General features: G+C 42.1%; 1 protein-coding gene and 1 non-coding gene across 2 annotated transcripts; one reads left to right on the top strand and one right to left on the bottom strand.

The window, feature by feature from the left end:
- Positions 1 to 15,677, bottom strand: TMEM30A (transmembrane protein 30A). The gene is made up of 7 exons (NM_001012879.2): positions 15,389 to 15,677; positions 10,623 to 10,739; positions 9,858 to 9,965; positions 8,760 to 8,847; positions 8,216 to 8,356; positions 6,180 to 6,386; positions 1 to 4,267 (listed from the first exon to the last, which is right to left on the bottom strand). Exons 1-7 carry the CDS (start codon positions 15,650 to 15,652, stop codon positions 4,074 to 4,076), a joined length of 1,119 nt encoding a protein of 372 aa, NP_001012897.2. The 5' UTR covers positions 15,653 to 15,677; the 3' UTR covers positions 1 to 4,073.
- A 2,635-nt stretch (positions 15,678 to 18,312) lies between these two features.
- TRNAG-UCC lies at positions 18,313 to 18,384 on the top strand. Its single transcript has one exon. It is a non-coding gene; the product is annotated as a tRNA-Gly (tRNA).

Raw genomic sequence — 18,384 nt, 5'->3', positions numbered from 1 at the left:
TTATTTACGAGTCATGCTTTTATTTCTGCTTACTTATTTCCAACATAAAATGAGAACAATTATTTCAAACAGCAGAAATTGGCATAAACTCAAGCAACAGACATTATTACTATAATTCATGTGCTGATTGAGCAGAAGAAAGGAGTTTCTTCTTTACAACTCAGGTCATATAAGGGTCATTATCAGGCTTATGATCACAGTCTAAATCAAAGCTGTCAAGAGCTCCCATTTAAGGCATAGGAGATACTATGCTAATTAGATCATATTCTGTGAGCTACAACGCACGGTATGGTTACATGAAAGTACTTCTGCTGATCTGAGGAAAAGATGCAACTGGGCCTTCTATCTTAGGAGTCCATAAATTGACCATATTGCTAAAAAGAGAGCTGGAATAAGAGTGACGTGACCATTCACTTCCTCCCCCCACCAAGCAAGATTTTTCCTTTGGTAGGCTGTTCAACACAGACACAGGTCCTCAACATATCATTTTATTTATTCATTTATTAAGTAACTCATTGTAACTAGGTCCATACAGTCCCTCATAGGACTACCTTGATATGTATTTGTTGCTATTATTGTTGGGACATTGCTGAAGGCTTTTGCACTGTTGCCCTCTTCTTTTCTAACTCTTTACAGTCAGTTCAGTTGCAGAGAACAACCTATGGTAACAAATATAGAATATCTGCAAAACAAATACAAAAGATATTGGTCTTATGTAGGACCAAGGTAAAATCAGATTTTCAGGCAAGATCACAAACTCTACATGCCATAGGAACTGCAGACAGAAAGAACAGAATAATGTTCAGCATGTACAAAGTACTCCAAGGTCATGACTTGTCCTTCTTAAGCAGCTGCCTTCCAATCAGTATATTTTACATTATTTTTAAATTAATTCAATGTATATTCTGTGTTAGGTTTAGTCACATTTTTCCCATCAGACACTTCAGCTGAATTTCCGACATCTGTGTGTCTACAGATGAGTAACAGTGATGTTGCCCCAGTGCAGGAAGAGCATTTGAGAAAGGTGCAGTCATTAACACCTGCAGTGAACCCAGGGCAAACACCTGAGCTTTCCTTGTGCTACTTGTCAGGTAACATCTGCTTGAGTCTGCCATTAGATTGTCACAGCCTCTCCTCCCAAGGAGATTTCTATAAAAAGACTTGTGTTCAAGGTTTAACATTCATAATTAAAGCAAAACCAGGCTGCTGAGAATGCAGTTTCAGTACCAGTGTGACCTTGAGAGGCAAAGGCTACAAAGGATTCTTCACATTCAAGTTCTAAGGTGATAACTCTTCCCTCTGACTCAGCTAATCACAACCAACAGCTCTCTAAATAGCCCAAAGCAATGTAAAAGTACCCAAGGGGCCCTCTGCTTTGCTACAGCTATATAGATTTTAACAAGACTGGAAAGAAGATGGGCACACGCAAAGGCTTTTGTTTTAAAAGCTCCTGCATAAGATAGAGACACATCCTAGTTTCCCACATTAATTTCTCCAGGAAAGATTCATTCACAAGCAGGCTCTCCTAACACCACCCACTTCCAGGAAGCCTATAACCTCACGCTTTAGGCACTGCCTCAAGAGGGTGAGATTTGCAAAGTGCCTTGGTGGCACTTGGAAAGGAGAAGCGTTGCCCTCTAGTTCTGATCTCTAGCAGTTGTGCAGGACAGGTGCCACTGAAGAAGCAGGTCACAGGTGGTCAGGTCCAACACATGGCACTGAGCAGTGGGACAGGGACACTGCCCTGACAAGTGTCAGATAGGGACACTGTGGCTTCATCTTTGAACACGTGACATATAACAAAATCTTAATGGTTATCTACATGCCCCCAAGGCAAATGTAGAAGAGTAAAACAAGAGATTGCAAGTTGGACCTAATATTTTGAGCTCTTCAGGCATAGCATTCATATAGTCTGACAAGTATTTAGTGCTACAGGCTTTCAGAAAAACACTATTTGTAGCAAGAACCAAACAGACAGCAATTCTTATCCTGGTGCACTTCATTAAAGAAGATCCCATCAGCAGTGACAGCTGTGGTCAACAGGAAAAGAAAAGAAAAGCACTGAAAAACATTTCAAGGTAGAGATAGAAAAATACTGCTTTCCATTTTGAACATAGCCCAAAAAACAGCACTCCCTACTCAGAAAAGATAAGGGGTCATGAATAAAGCAAAACATTTACCTTTCAAGTGACAGTTTAAAAATCAAAATATTTTAATAAGCAGTAAATGGGAAACATCTCCTTACTTGTTTACTTTGTTTTGGACTAAGCTATTCTACAGAGGAATGCCAGCTTAACGTTTTGTGCAACTTTTCAACCTTGCAATATACATACAGAGTTATATAACCTTATCCTATAGTTCCAGCAACAGATACAACACTGCAAAAAGAATCTAGAAGACTTGAGTGTTTAAAAGCCCTGTGCTGCCACAGTGTACTGTGTAAGCAAATTGCATGCTCATACAGAAAGCCAGCACCATGGAAACACTGCTTCATTCTGCAGCGTATGCAGACCTATACACTTACACTGCTAGCTGAAAAAGATTACACAAGTAATTGAGTAAAAACAGTTTTGCATTTATGTGTTAAATTAATACAGTGTTGTATAAAGCTGGCTATAGATGTTACATCGATTTTTCTGTAACTGCCTGAGAAACACAACTTGCTTAAAATGCACTCATTCTTAATGAGAATGTCTTTTCGTCCAGAGGAAAACAAATGCATGCTCAAGAACAAAGTAAAATCTCTTAATAAATGGTTTGCAGAATTTATTAGGTCTTTTTAATAATACACTCTATACTTATGAAGCTAGTTGCATATAAAGTGATCTCCACCATATACATTACAATTTCTGTGCATCATCTAAAAAAAGAAACAAAAAAAAAACCAGTCAAATAGTATTTTACAGATTAGCCAGCTTCAAATTAATCTAGAAGTGAACCCTTCTGCTGCTTAAGACACTAAACCTCACACTGCTTCTAACTGCAATATTTCAATTAGGTTTCACTGCAAACTTAACCTGCACTGGAATAACAAGAAGATTACTGTCATCTCAGCTTTTCAATTTCTACAGTTCAGCATCTCAACACCACAAGAATTTATTGTGGCATCTACTCCAAATAAGGAAACAGAACATGAGATTTCCTTTACAACAAAGCCTGCTCAGCAGAATACATCTGTTTCAAGAAAGTCTTTTAGTGAAAGGAATTCACTCAAATTTGTGACTGGAACAGACACTGTAGGTTCATCTTGCTTAATGCTTGAAGATACTCTTTAAAAAGCAAAACCAGCAAGCACATCAGGAAAACTGCTGTTGGATACAACTTAAAGCAACGAAAATGACAAAACAGCAGGTTCTACCTGCAACAAACATCTCTCACTTCAGAACAAAATTTAAGAGGAACTCACACAGATAATTAACAAATAGGTTTTCCAATGCCTTTATAGAATGCTGTTTTACTGGCCAGGCATATTTGTTGCAACCATTAAAAGGAATTCCAGGTGTTGCAATTCACACTGCATTTAAAAGAATCTAACATAACAAAGGTGGGTAGGACACAGGAAAAAACATTTAACCGCTTATATATTAAAATCTCAGCCAGAAATGTAAGAGCCCATGCACACAAGACAGTAAATTGAAAAAACACTTAAGACTTGCCTTTTCCTTTCACCAGCACTGACACTCGAATTCTGCTAAGTTAACAATTTACACGGTATCTTACAATGGTCTTCTCCACAATCTGTATGTACTGAATCATACTGACATTACACAGCACATGACAAGCAGCAGATGCATCAAGGGAACCGGAGCTACATGCGTCAAATGGCCTGCCCAGCTAGAGGCAAAAGTCAGAAAACTGTTTCTGACGTATGCAGAGATACAATCAATATAGCTAATTGTATACCCGTCATTTTGAGAGTTAATCCACAGCAAGGGGAAAGGAGGTCTTTAGATAAAATTATACACCCAGCCTCACAAGTGACATTAGCGGAGATTTATCTTCCAACAACTGGGTCCTTTCTGGACTGGCCTTGATGCACATGCAGCACGGTTGCTTTCAAAATGCAAGATCAATTAATTGGGAATGTCTGCACTAGTGTTTCTATTTCCGTATTTGTGATGGATGATCAGCAATACAACTCCTAAGAAGAAGCATATGGACCCAACAGTGATGTACGCAATTCCCAGAAAGGGGTTTTTGCCTCCCATCCATGAGATTGTGCTTAGGATCATTCTTTTTCGTCCATCAAAACTGTGTACAGGATAATCTGAGAGAAAACAAGGAATATAGGAAAACAAGAAACAAGAAGTACATTTCCAAACCTATCTTAGTCAGGCACATTAGCGTGTTGGATCATCTAACTCGGGCTCCTGATACAAACATCTTTCTTTGAATATTCAAAGTGTAAAACCCTAAAAATTTAGCTGTTCTCTTAAGCAAAGACTAACCTGGGCACCATCAACTACTCCAAGAAAAATGCCACACACGTCATGCATTTACTCTTCTCTTATGAAAAGGATAGTTTCGAGGGTTTTTGAAAAATTTCAATAAAAGAAAGGAAATACACTGAAGAATTGAAATTTGTATTTTAGTTTTCCTTAGTAACTTGATGTTGATTCCATTTTACATACACTCCCTGTTGTTTTGCAGGGAAGAAAAATACTGCAGTAGCTATTCAGATGATCTTTAGGAGCTTTCAAGTTTGAGGAATTCAGTAACTATGACAACCTGCCTCCTCTACTCTCCTACGTAACTACCTCATCTTTTGTGTACCCCAGAAGGAATGGCAGATGTGCACCTGATCCACAGCTCGGGCCTTATTTTCACCTCTGAATTCTGCCTGCCCTAGGTTACATACTGTCATTATGCCCTGAATAGTATAAGTTAGGAGTGTATACTCAGATTTCTGAGCTACCAGGTCTTTCCTTCTTTCCTTTGCTGTATTCTTCTCTCCATTTCTTTACAGCATCCAAGACGTTAAACTTCTCTCTCATTATGAAGCTAGTCATTTAACTTTATGCACAGATCTGAGTAATCACACAGCAGAGCAGGTTGCTGTGGAGCAAGTCTACAAATAGAGCAATCTGACAACAGTACACAGAAACACAGGAAGAGGTAAAGTAGGCCCCGACTCCTGAATGAACGTTAAATTTCTGCACCTCTGAGAAATCTGTCCCTCTAGTATTCAGTACCCTTCAGTGTCAAAGCACTATGCAGAAAAGCAAAGAATTAGCAGCACACATGCTGAAAAGTAAAGTGTACACTGCATTTGGCCATGTTACCAGCCTGAGTATAAATAAAGTATGCCCATACAGCGTTTTACAAACTGGAAAAAACGAAAGCCTGTGACTTAGGCCACGTAACAGGTTTCAAAAAGACTTAGCTCAAGCAAAGCATCACCTGAACTATGCCTATTCATCTTCCTGTCAGACAAAATGTAGGCTGTCTGCATTTGTTTCTGCCCAAAAATTATCACATGAAGATGCTCCCATTCAGAGACTTCAGCCTTAATCTCCCGAAGCAGTCGGCAGGGACTGAAAGGACCCACATATGTGAACAAACTGTGCGAGACTAAGGGTGTTTTTCTCCCTCCACCCTCCTCATCAGGCAAGTGTGATATACTTCCAGTTAAAAATGAAACACAATAGAGGAAATCCTACACTTCTAAAGAATAATATTCCCCAAAAGATACTTGCTTGAAGGTCGTCTTGGCAAAATCTTGGCCATAAAGTCAACTTCTAAAACATAGTAAATTCTTTGCGACTTGCTATATGGTATAGCCACAGACATACCACAAGGCTGAGTGATTGCATGAGACAGGAACGTGGTTTTTGCAGACTGTCACATCCCTCCTATGCATCAAAAAAAGCTCTCTCTCTCTCCTAGAACAATGGATTTTGGTTTTTAATTAGAGCTACTTCTTGGTTTAGCATAACTAGTTCAGACAACTCCATGCTTCAGGTGGCCATTCTGAAATCAAATTAACCCAGTCATTTCCTTTTACAAAGCTATGGGACTGAATTTCACAATCTTAACAGAACAAACAAAAGGTAGTTCTATAAACTATATATAGAAGACAGTAACTATAAAGTCTTGTTTGATTTAAACTTCCTCAAAAGTATACCCATGTAATCCAGCCAATGCTCTAAGGAGTTTTTAAGGGCATTTTCAAAGGATACTGTATGTGATATCCAAAGAATATTTTCCAGCCTGTAAGGTAGGCTGTAAATTACTCTTCCTTTCAATGAGACGATACAGCTTACGAAACGTTGGCAGAGCAGCAGTACGCATCCACACAATAAAGTCTTCATTGATAAAGCCATTGTTGTCAGGCTCAGAGTCCAGCATATACACTGGTTTGGGCCAGTTTACTGGTTTTGTTGTACCTAAGATTAAACAAAAACAATAAAGCATTTCAAACACAGGACTAAGTGAAGCACTGGATCACCAAAATTCATTCTAGTATCATAAAAAACAGGCATTAAATCTTAAGTAGTATAAAGAGCCAGGTTGGCTCATTGCTACTACAAGATTACTAAACTGTTCAGGAACTTTTTATTTTCATAGAACGACTGTGACTGGAAAGGACTTCTGGGACCAGTTGGCTCAACCTCTGCCAAAGCAAGGACACGCCACGGCACTGTGCTCAGGACCATGTCCAGGCGGTTTTTGAAGTTATCTGAAGAGGGAGACTTAGAAACCTCTCTTATAGGGGAGTCAACTCTTTTCAAGGGTAGATAATGGCAGGACAAGGGCAAATGGTTTTAAGTTGAAGGAGAGAAGTTTTAGGTTGGATATCAGGAGCAAGTTCTTTACTATGAGAGCGGTGAGGTGCTGGAACAGGCTGCCCAGAGAGACTGTGGATACCCCATCCCTGAAGGTGTTCAAGGCCAGGTTGGATGGGGTCCTGGGCAGCCTGGTCTAGTATTACATGTGGAAGTTGGTGGTCCTGCCTGCAGTGGAAGAGTTTGAGCTTCATGATCCTTGAGGTCCCTTCCAACCCAGGCCATTCTATGATTCTCTCCGAGGAATCTGTCCATTCCTCTATCACCTGCAGAGTTTCCAGTTTAAACAGCAGTGTATATCCATTTATTCTCATGACAGCACTGTCTGTCGGCTTAAACAAGTTTGCCTGCCCTATATATTTATATACATAGGAAGCCTTATCAAAATATTACTGTACCTTTGTAAGATAGTTCTCCATTATGATGATAGCTCTCCTGCTCTACTACTTTCTGGACCACAAGCAAATAAAGTTATATACAGTACTTTAGTGATGTCACAGTAGTGCTTTTGCTAAATACTGGAAATACAGTTCTACACTGTATTAGAGTACGATATCTGCCTTTCTAAGGGTAAGGCCACTTTGGTAAGGTCACTTGGCTGTGACTAAGCAAGAAACACATATCAGGCTAAACCTAAAGCTATTTTCGATCTTTCATATACACACAGACCCTAATGCCCAGAAGGAAAACAGCTTTTAGACTCTGTCAAAGAAACTTTGACTTACCAGACTGTGTTTAACTACATTTAACATTATAACTGAGAGAAATCACTTACTTTGATCACAAATAATCAGATTTTAAAAAGCACTGCAAGATCTACCAGTAGAAACATTAAAGAAAAAAGAAGAAAATTTCACACAGTTTGGTTAAATAATCACAGGATTCCTTCTCAAGTTAAAACCATGTATTATAGCACTGCACTTACTAGGATTTTCTCAGTATTCAAGGCATAAAAAGTTATCAAAAACTGGAAAAAAAAAAATCAATATATGATTTGACATTTCAAGATCCCAAATGGCAACAAGTAATTGAAATATCCCTTAAGCCAGGAATCTTTTCACCGTGTTAACAAATTGCATTAGCTGCCAAAACAAAACTCATCTGATGCCAAGCAACTGAGAGAAAGAGCTTCTATGAAACTTCAGAAAGATTAAACAGGAAATAAGCCAGGTTCTATTTTCAAGTTAAATGACTACAGTGAAATTAGAAAAAACTCAAGTACTTCTGCATTAAGTTTGCAGCATCCACTGTTAACAGACAACTTTTCCAGAAAGCAGAGTAGTCCTTAGCTTGGACTTCTTCATAGAACAATAGTATTTTTTATTAGTATGTTAACTATGTTGACACTGAGGTTAAAACCATGGCAATCAATGTGTTTGAAATCTTCTGTTCTTAAATAAGAACATAATAAACGTTCACATATTTCTTACCTTGGAAGAGTGCAGTTAAATTTCCATCTCCTTTAGGATTCCTGAACTTCACATTTTTATCTGTCCACCACGCAATACCTTTTTTAATCAAAGTAATAGCAGTCCTTGTGTCGTTTTCAATGTGGTATAATTCCAATGTATCTATGGAGAAAATCAAATTGGAAAACCAGATAAGAGTGACTGTTACTAGATGAATGATCCTGATAGGCAGTAAAACAATTATCTCCAGGAAAAACAAAAACAAAGCCACAATCAAAAACTGTTCTGTTAAGAATCCACTCACATTACATAGCAGTGCGTTATACACGCATAGCATCTTTACATCTATTCCACTGCCATAACAGCCACTCACAACAGATGTTTGAATCCCTTGTGTGCCATCAGGTTAAATTCATTGTGATAACTATTAAAATAATTCCAACAATTAAGGTGTGTTAATTCAAAACAAAACAATCCACAATAATACTCAGAAGAAAGCAACAGCACAAAGCATACACAACAACACAAAAACGTCTGAATGCTAAACTTAGAAGTGTTACCATACCATTAAACATACTGTTGGCAATAGCCCCACAGGGAGCAATGGGTTTATCCTCGTTTGTGCGGTAAGGCTCACATTCCTTACTTGGATTCTGATAGTTAGAAAGAAAAAAGGCAGATAAGTCTGTGCTAGTTTATACTTCAGTACTTCAGTGTGCACTGCTTACACTTACTACAAAATCTTCTCATGAGTGAGTTTATTTACAAATACTTCAGCATTCATTGCTAATCAATATGATTGATTTTTTTTCTTTACAAGCACGAATATAATTTAGATAAAATATGAATAACACCAAAAATCCCACGATAGTCATTCTAAAATTAAGACCCTGCTTAGAAACTTTTTAAAGAGGGGGAAAAAAAAGTTCTAACTGATACATGAAGCATTCTTATAATAAAGTTCACTCCCCTTCCCCCCAACTCCCAGTATGCACCGGTGTTATAGATTGCAGTTATTGATTGCAGTAAGTAACAAAGCACAGCATAGAATTATAAGGTTGCAAGCACACAAACATCATGCCAAAAGCAAGTGCCCTGAAATCCAGTGTCACTCATCAGCTGTAACTTCCCGAAACTCTGCTTTTTTTCCAATTTACATGCAAAAAGGGGGAACACTTTTTGCAGGAGCAAGAATCCACGTGTATTTCCACTCCTTGCCAAAATTAGGAGGAGCAATCTGACTCTACAACAGTGCTTTGAGTAGAATACAGAGTACTGACATTTTCCAGTAATGCTGATGTTCAGTATCAAACTTGATTCTATAGAAACAAATGTGTTTCACTGCAATATCCAAGCCAAGCGCTACGTAACAGTATTTTATACTGAAAATGAATGGGTACACATAGGTACTATCATCTGAAGGTAAAAAGCTTAAAGCTATTCGATTTTGAGATGTGTTTGATGTATTGCACTAATATCCACTCAACAAACAACTGCCACGAAATTTTACATTTTCTGATAAAAAGTAGGAAATCCTTATTGTTGTTTTCTGGAATACAAAAATTCTACAGCTTCATTATTATTAAACTACGTATTCTGCCCTGTGATAACTTATGCAAGTCGGTTGTTCATTGCCTGTTAATATCAAAGCTTGAATACCTACAAGTAATGAGCTGTTGTCTCCATTTAGTTGGCTGTCATCTCGAGATTTCACATAGCGACGATGGTTTTGATAGAAGTTGGAAAGTCCGTAATACATGAATACATTACTCTACAAGAGGGGTTTTAATTCACACAACAGATCAATAAAACACACAAGTATGCTAATTAACTGAAAGCTGGAACTTTTGACTTCTTAAACTGTGTTTACTTTATAGTAACACTCAAAGTAGTGATGCTCAAAGACTCAACTCTCTTTGTACTGAGTACACACGATACTATCCCAACAAAAGCTGGCATCCTGAAGTCAAACAATATCAATGTGCCATAAACCAGCAGCATGACATTCATCAGTACTATCCCAATACTTATCTCGTCCAACATCAAGTACATAATGCTCATTATTTGTCTCAAAGCATGCATCTGGTGTTGCTGCTTCCCGCTGAACTCAGTTTAAGTTGTGCAGGAATAGCTCATCTATATGTCAAGTATGTGACACCCACCTAGGGCACAGACAGTAAATCCAGATGTGTAAAAGACAGGCATCCCATTTAATGTTGTGCAATTCCAGATAAAGATAGGCATTAAAAACCATCTCATCCCTGCCACTGAAAAGATACACAGCCATCAAATCCAAGTTCATAGGAATACTAGAAATAATCCTTTAAGACAGAAATAAAGTAAGGCTGTGAGAATGCAGCTTTCCTATCACTTACAAAATAAACCACGTCAGCAGTTCTCATTTAACTTTGCATGCAAGGTTACATACCTCAAATGAATGTTCCAGTGTGAAATTGATTGTGCAAGTACAAGGTGGTGTACTATCCCAGGACACATTTAAACATTTGTTGCAAGGACTGGAAGGCTCTACTCCTGTATAATCAATCTATAACAGAAAAAAATATTCACATTAATTTACAGTGGGGAAGCAAAGAAAATTGATTAATAAACCAGAGAATTGGTGTAGCATTTATTTTGCAACCTTACTGCATCTCAGTTCCAAAAGCCCTGTTTGATGATCTTATGGTCCCTCCTGACCCAAACTATTTTGTGATTCTGACTACATATTCTATTTCAGCCTCAAACAAATCTGGCACCAGTGTGGGCCATTAATGCCGGGGAAGAAGAGAAACAAACAAAAAAAAACCCCACCAAAACACACAGAGCAGATACTCAAGGCACCACAGTGCTTCCAAACACACTCAGTATATAACAAGCAGATCTAAGCTGCTACACGCCTTCCAGAGAAGTCTCGTTTTTAGAAGCCTACGTAGATATTTAGCAAGAAAAAGGTTTTGCATAAGAAAGCTTTCCTTACTGCCTATGTTTAGGCACTGAATCAGATTTTTCAAAGACCACTTGATGCTCGAGAGCTCTCCTAAAACAGGGAAGGTGAAAACACGAATGCCAAAAACAGTAAAATACCAGATAAAAAAAAAAAAATGATCACTGTTAATGTAGCTTATCAAGTATCTGCCTTCAATAGTCTAGCAACAAGAACAAGAAAAATTACCTGAAATCTGCACATTCAAGCTACCTTTACAATACATGATGTATCCTGAGCACCTGGGCACTCATTCTATGGCCTTTGCCAACAGAACTCGCTTGACTGCATTATATTGCTCTCTCCTGCATAGCTTCAGGATGCAAATGGCAGGAAATAACTGCTTTGGGTTCAGCAGGTTAGCTCCATGTGTAGGAGAAAGATTCCATCTCACTATGAACTAACATTCCTACACTCAAAAGGCACTCCCTACTTAGAGTTAGAACTCAGATCAGTGCAAGTTACCAAAACAAAGTGCTCTGAACTACAAATCCTGCTCAGTTTTATGAAAGACTGCTGCAAATGGTTTGTTCTGATTGATGGTTGTAGTCAAACGTTACTGAGAATTAGAATGGTTTATGATCTGTCCTAAAATCTGTATTAAGGGTAAATAAAACAAGCAGTTTCAAGGTTCAAGGAACAACTGAAGCCTATTTCCCTCTGGATCTTCTTCAAGGTCTCTTTGATATCTGTTAAGAGCTGCAGCACTTCCTTCAGCAAAGATGCTTTAGTAGCCTGTGTTCTGCTGCCAGACTTCTGACAGATGAGACCTTCCTCTGACAAGCCCAGCTGAAACAAGTCAGATTCAGGAACTGTTAGGTGGGGGAAAGCTTTGCCTCTCACTAAACGAGATATTGAATTTATGCTGAAGTAAATATTGGCCTTTCGGTACTTGAACGGAGCGTATAAACAGGAGGGAGAATGACTGCTTACGAGGGTGGACAGTGATAGGACAAGGGGGAATGGTTTTAAAGAAAGACAGAGAAGGTTTAGGTTGGATATTAGGAGGAAGTTTTTCACACAGAGGGTGGTGTCACACTGGAACGGGTTGCCCAAGGAGGTTGTGGATGCCCCATCCCTGGAGGCATCCAAGGCCAGGCTGGATGTGGCTCTGGGCAGCCTGGTCTGGTGGTTGGCAACCCTGCATATAGCAGGGGGGTTGAAACTCAATGATCATTGTGGTCCTTATCATAGAATGGCCTGGGTTGAAAAGTAGCTCTGCCTCAGCACTCTTTCAGGGCTTGGTCCAGGGGCAGCGCATGGACCAGCAAGATCAAAAAATTTCCCTCACATGAAGAACGTGTTACATGTTACGTTCCACTGACAGCTTAGCTAAAGTGATACAGGTATGTTTTCATCTCTTGACAAATAATGAAACCACTGCTTCAAGAACACAAGAACTGATACATGGAGCCAAGGCAGAAATCCACATGACCCAGCACCAGGGCTCCAGAGAGCAGCAGCAACAAAGGATCACAGACTCACATGGAGCTGGTATCTCCTGGCCCAACGCTGTTCAGACTGCCGATGTCCTTCTCAGCTCGCTCGTTTTTGTAGTGCAGAAATAACACAGCTATTGTGCATATGCATTCTCCAAACCACCCGTGCTCTTTGTAGGCTTCACACGCTGTTACAAATGGATGCTACTAAAGAATCATAGAATATCCTGAGCTGGAGGGACCCATAAGGATCGTCAAGTCCAACTCCCAGCTCCACACATCACTTAAAATCAAACCCTGTGTCTGAGAGTGGTGTCAAAAAGCTCCATGAACTCTGACAGCTCAGGGCTGTGCCCAGTGCCCCGGGCAGCCTGTTCCATGGTGCAGAGCCTGACCCTAACCCCCAGCTGCCCCTCCCCTGACACAGCTCCATGCCGTTCCCTCGGGCCCTGTCGCTGTCACAGAGAGCAGAGCTCAGCGCTGCCCCTCCGCTCCCTGTGAGGAGCTGCAGCTGCCATGAGGCCTCTGCTCAGCTCCTCTGCCCTGGACTAGCAATTACTATCCCTGGCCACCTCTTGTATAAAAGGCATCCAATCAGTCTGCTTTCTTTCTATATCCATCTCTGCAGATTTCATTAAGTTCCGCATCATTTTGGCGATGGGGTCACTAGAACCACACACAGCACTGAAGATGCACACAGTCACACACCTCATCTCAGTTCCTCATTCCTAGCAGTGCCTTTAGGTCTGGTTTTAACTACTGTTAAGCAATTCGCAGCAGCAGTCACAGCACTGGGATGTGCTTCCTGTTCAATTAGTGTCCTGAACATTGTTCAATTCGTATCACACTTCAATGTGCTGTCAACAGTTCTTATCCATTCTAAAAAAAAATTTTAAAAAAGGCCCACGTCGGCCTTCAATAGTATAGGGCAGAAAATAGACACTTCTAAAGCTTTTTCCTCATATTTCACTCAAACGAACAATTTCCCATAATGGACCGCTTTGAAACAGTGAGAAAAGGATAACGAACAACCAGCATACACACACACACACACAAAAACCAACCCACAACCCTCATACACTTAAGATTTTGGACATCTTCCACATTTAAATTCAAGAGAGCTTCTAAAGGAAATCAATGGAAAGGCCACATCTCACTGCTTGCACCCACATAAGAACAGTGCAGTTCTCAGAGGCTGCAGCATCAAGTTCCAGGACAGGTCTAGGGATAATACGAACTGTACACAAATATGTATTTGGGGACATCAATCATACACCCCATTCATTTACAGTACGCCAAGCTTTCAGGCTGCTACACACACACACACACACAGAGACACCTCATGAGCAGGCTATTGGCTGAGGTGGGTGTAAATAAGCAGCTCTGCTTCCTCCTCCAGTTACATTTTTAAATGAGCTTAGTCACCGCACCTTGCCTTTAGAAGCCTTGTCTTCCAGAGTTGTATCAGTGGCTCTTTTGGAATAACATCTGGAGGTTACTAAGAAAAGCCAGAGCACCAGGCAAGGACCTGAGGTAGATGTGCAGGTGATAGCTGTGCACACACACTCCCCCTCTCCACAATTTTTGCATTAAAACCCTTTATAGAAAAGCATTAGGATCGAAGAACAGAACACAAACTTCCTCCTTTTACTTGCATACCCGAACTGTTTGAGCACAGCATCAGACTCACAGCACTCACAAACCCTATCCCCCCAAAAAGTCCGACCAAGCTCCAGGAGGAGGTGGACAACACAACTGATGAACACACTTGATAAAAAACATGGAACATTTTTTCCTATCTTTAATACCTTGAAACTAGAAGAGACAGAAGACTACCACCTGCTATCTCAAGTCCAAATATAAGTGGCCAACACTGCTACACAGATGCAGTCTGTCTTTGTAGGGGAGTGTTAGTCACACTAACTGTACATGTTAGGAAGGGAGAAAGTGCCCTGTGGCTCCTGCTTGAGCTTTACAGCAGTACGTAAGTGAGCTGCTAAGCAGACACAGTGTTTAACATTTCATAGAATCATAGAATGGCCTGGGTTGAAAAGGACCTCAAAGATCATCTAGCTTCAACGCCCCTGCTGTGTGCAGGGTCGCCAACCACCAGACCAGGCTGCCCAGAGCCACATCCAGCCTGGCCTTGGATGCCTCCAGGGATGGGGCATCCACAGCCTCCTTGGGCAACCCGTTCCAGTGAATACACACACAGCAGGGATAGAGCCACAAGGAGTCACAGAACCATTAAGGTTAGAAAAGATCCCTAAGATCATCTAGTCCAATCATCCACCTAACCACCAACGTTTCCCCGTTAAACTACATCCCTCAGTACTGCATCTAAACATTTCTTGAACCCCTCCAAGGATGGTGACTGCCAGCTCCCTGTGCAGTCCATTCCAGAGCCTGACCATCCTTCCAGGAAAGTTCTTGGTGTAGTATCCTGTTGAAAACAGGCATTTGCATCACCTTTAAGAGGCTGTAAAGTGGCATTGACAGTTGGTGCGTCAAGAACAGAGCAGTGCACTCTGAAGTAGCTCTGCCAATGTCCAAACGTGCACACCCCTACAACTCCCAGGCAGGAAGCTTAAATGCAGCACCCAGACACCTCACATCAGGCTTCAAACTTCTATTTCCCCCTCCACTTCAGCCTTTCCTTGACAGGAATTTTAGTTCCTCGGACTCTGTTTCCCAACCTCCTCCCAACACAGCTGTCACCTCCGCTTCCTTCCTTCCTTCCTTCCCCCCGCCCGGCCCCCCATGCCCGCGCACCTCGTACTCGCGGATGTTGTTGGAGGTGACGAAGATGCCGATACCAATGGGGATGAAGATGAGGCCGATGATGAAGAAGGCCGGCAGCACCGTGCCCGCCGTCAAGATGGGCTGCCAGGCGGGCAGGCGCTGCTGCTTGAACGCCGTGTTGTCCGGCTTGCGGGTCTTCACCGCTCCGCCGCCACCCGCCGTGGCCCCACCGCCCGGCCCGCCGCCCGCGGGGTGCCCGTCCGCCTCCTCCTTAGCGCTGTAGTTGACCGCCATGGCGCCGCCCGCCGACAACACCGGCAGCTCCGCCCGCGGACCCACCACGTGACCTACGGACGCCACGCCTGCGCTCTCGGCGAGGGCGCGCGGTTGATGACGTAACCTTCGCGTCCCGGCGGAAAAGGAACGGCCGCGACGAAGCTGCGCATGCTCAGGGGAAGAGCGGTGTCTATGCGCAACGGAAGAACACAATCTGCGCGCTCATTGTCTCCTTCCGCCTGGTCGGAGCGGAAAGCGCATGCGCAATGTCAGCGGGCGCCTTTCCCGCCTCCCCGCCCCCCCCCCCTTCCCGTCCAGCCCGTTTCTGCGCATGCTCACGTTCAGCGCTGCTGGTTATGGCTCCGCTGGTTGGAATCGTAGAATCGCAGAATGGCCTGACTTGAAAAAGATCACAGTGATCATTAGGTTTTAACCCCCCTGCTATGTGCAGGGTCGCCTACCACCAGACCAGGCCGCCCAGAGCCACATCCAGCCTGGCCTTGAATGCCTTCAGGAATGGGGCATCCACAACCTCCTTGGGCAACCTGTTCCAGTGCTTCACCACCCTCTGTGTGAAAAACTTCCTCCTAATATCCAACCTAAACCTCCCCTGTCTTACTTTAAACCCATTCCCCCTTGTCCTATCACTATCCACCCTTGTGTGTGTATGTATACCTGAGTGCCTGCTTTGTCCGGAGGGGGGCACAGCACAAGGCAATGCAATGTTGAAAGTGGGTCTTTCTCCTTCTGCTGGTGCTTTCCTATTAAAGTTCATTCTGTGAGGGCTGGGGTGGTCAGAGTGGCCAAAACCTGGCCATCAGCAAGCATAGATGTTTCTTTGTGATTTTAGAAAAAATTAATAAAATGAGTCTCTGAGCAGCTGGATCTAACCGTAGGTGTCCCCGTTCGTTGCAGTACAGTTGGACTAGGTGACCTTTAAGGGTCCCTTCCAATTCAACTGATCTTATAGTTCTATGGATTTTATGTGTAACCGACACTCCTTGGCTGCAGGGGGGGGACAATTTCCCAAAAAATGAAGTGAGATAATCACATACACCAAAAATTGAAGTGGGATAATCATACACCAAGAGGGAGCACTGGGGAGGAAGGCGTCTGGTGAGGAGCAGCACCATGAGGCTGTGCAGGCTCCAGCCTCTCCACAGGCAGCACAGGAAGCTAAGGAACACTTTGGGTTTTGTTTGTTTGTTTGTTTGTGGTTTTTCTTTTAAGCATCTAAAATTTGAGAGTGATTTTGGGCTCTAAGCAGTTGTCTAGGGCTCAAAAATGAGTCACATTCTTTGTGGCATCTGTGCTTGCAGCTGTATCTCATTCCTGATGTATCCCTCTGAGCTTCTGGCAGCGAAGCCCCTTCCCCTATTATAACCCTTTTCTCCATTATCTTTTGTCTTCTGTCATCAAGTCTGGCAGCTTGTGCTCCCTCAGCCTCCCAGAAATTCCAGTAAGGGAACAGAACTGCATGTAAACCTGTGCTGTGAGGTGGCAGGAAGTTTTCTTGGATGCTGCCAGGTTCAAGAGAGCCCTTTTGTCCTCTGCATTTTATTGACTACTCAGTGAAAAGCATCACGTTCTCTCCATGCCACCCTGTCACCTCCTGGACACCCAGCATCTTCATGGCCTCCATCAATGAAATCACCTCAGTGCAGCCACCACAGAAGCCTGATGGAAAGGCATTCCTCCATCTGTGCAAAGACACAGAGGACACCACAGGGCACCATGTTTTACAGTCCCAATTGGGTTGGTGCTGGGAACTTTGGCACAAGGTTCATCAGGTGGGGCTTGCTGTCTTGTGGCGTGAGAACTAAATACACCTACTTTTGTGAGCAGGTGGTTACACTGGGTACAAGCTGTCAGCCCTTGGGGAATCTTACTTCCATTCTTTAGAGAAATAAAGAATATTAGCTTGAATACTTCAATATTTAAGGGCAACTAAGCTGGTGAGGAGTCTGGAGCACAAGTTTCACAGGGAGTAGCTGAGGGAACTGAGATTGTTCCATCTGGAGAAAAGGAGGCTCAGGGAAGACCTTATTGCTCTCTAGAGTCACCTGGAAGGATGTTGTGGCAAGGTGTTTGGCAGCCTCTTCTCCCAGGCAATAGCAATAGGATGAGAGGGAATGGCCTCAAGTTGCACCAGGGAAGGTTCACATTGCCTATGAGGAAGAATTTCTTTTCAGAAAGAGTGGATTGAACTGCATTGGAACGGGCTGCCCAGGGAGGTGGTGGACTCACTGTTCTTGGAGGTATTTAAGGAAAGGGTAAATGTGGTACTAGGGGTTGTGGTTTAGTGGGTGATATTGGTGGTAGGTGGATGGTTGTACTAGATGATCTTAGAGGTCTTTTCCAACATTAGTGATTCTGTGATTCTGTTATATCTCTGTTATACTTTATTGCCTGTAAGCTAAGGTCTTGGTGAATATTATTGCACAGGTTTATGTTAAGGCAATTCGTTTATATTCAAGCAAGTACAACCTATGAAGTTCACACTCATGAAGTTTTACACTGAGATGCTGTGCAATATACTGCACTTCAGATTGATTTGTGCGCAGCCATAAGAAAAACGGATACAGAACAAAGATTACTAATAAAAATATATATTCATGATGTTCCTTTTTAATATGTGGGAAGGTAAACTGATTTATTAGGTCTTTATTTTGGCAGCTGCGTTGGTGGTATAGTGGTGAGCATAGCTGCCTTCCAAGCAGTTGACCCGGGTTCGATTCCCGGCCAACGCA

The sequence above is a fragment of the Gallus gallus genome, chromosome 3 (genome assembly GCF_016699485.2).
Source record: "Gallus gallus isolate bGalGal1 chromosome 3, bGalGal1.mat.broiler.GRCg7b, whole genome shotgun sequence".
In the NCBI taxonomy this organism is placed as follows: domain Eukaryota; kingdom Metazoa; phylum Chordata; class Aves; order Galliformes; family Phasianidae; genus Gallus; species Gallus gallus.
This window is presented reverse-complemented; position numbering and strand designations above follow the sequence as displayed.

Bases quoted from the DNA above. Each gene is read 5' to 3' on its own strand.
- TMEM30A (NM_001012879.2), bottom strand. From the start codon at position 15,652: ATGGCGGTCAACTACAGCGCTAAGGAGGAGGCGGACGGGCACCCCGCG. The intron at 9,966-10,622 runs GTATGTAACCTT...CCCCTCTTGTAG, and splicing joins CACTGGAACATTCATTTGAG to AGTAATGTATTCATGTATTA. The intron at 6,387-8,215 runs GTAAGAAATATG...GTTTAATCTTAG, and splicing joins TTTAACTGCACTCTTCCAAG to GTACAACAAAACCAGTAAAC.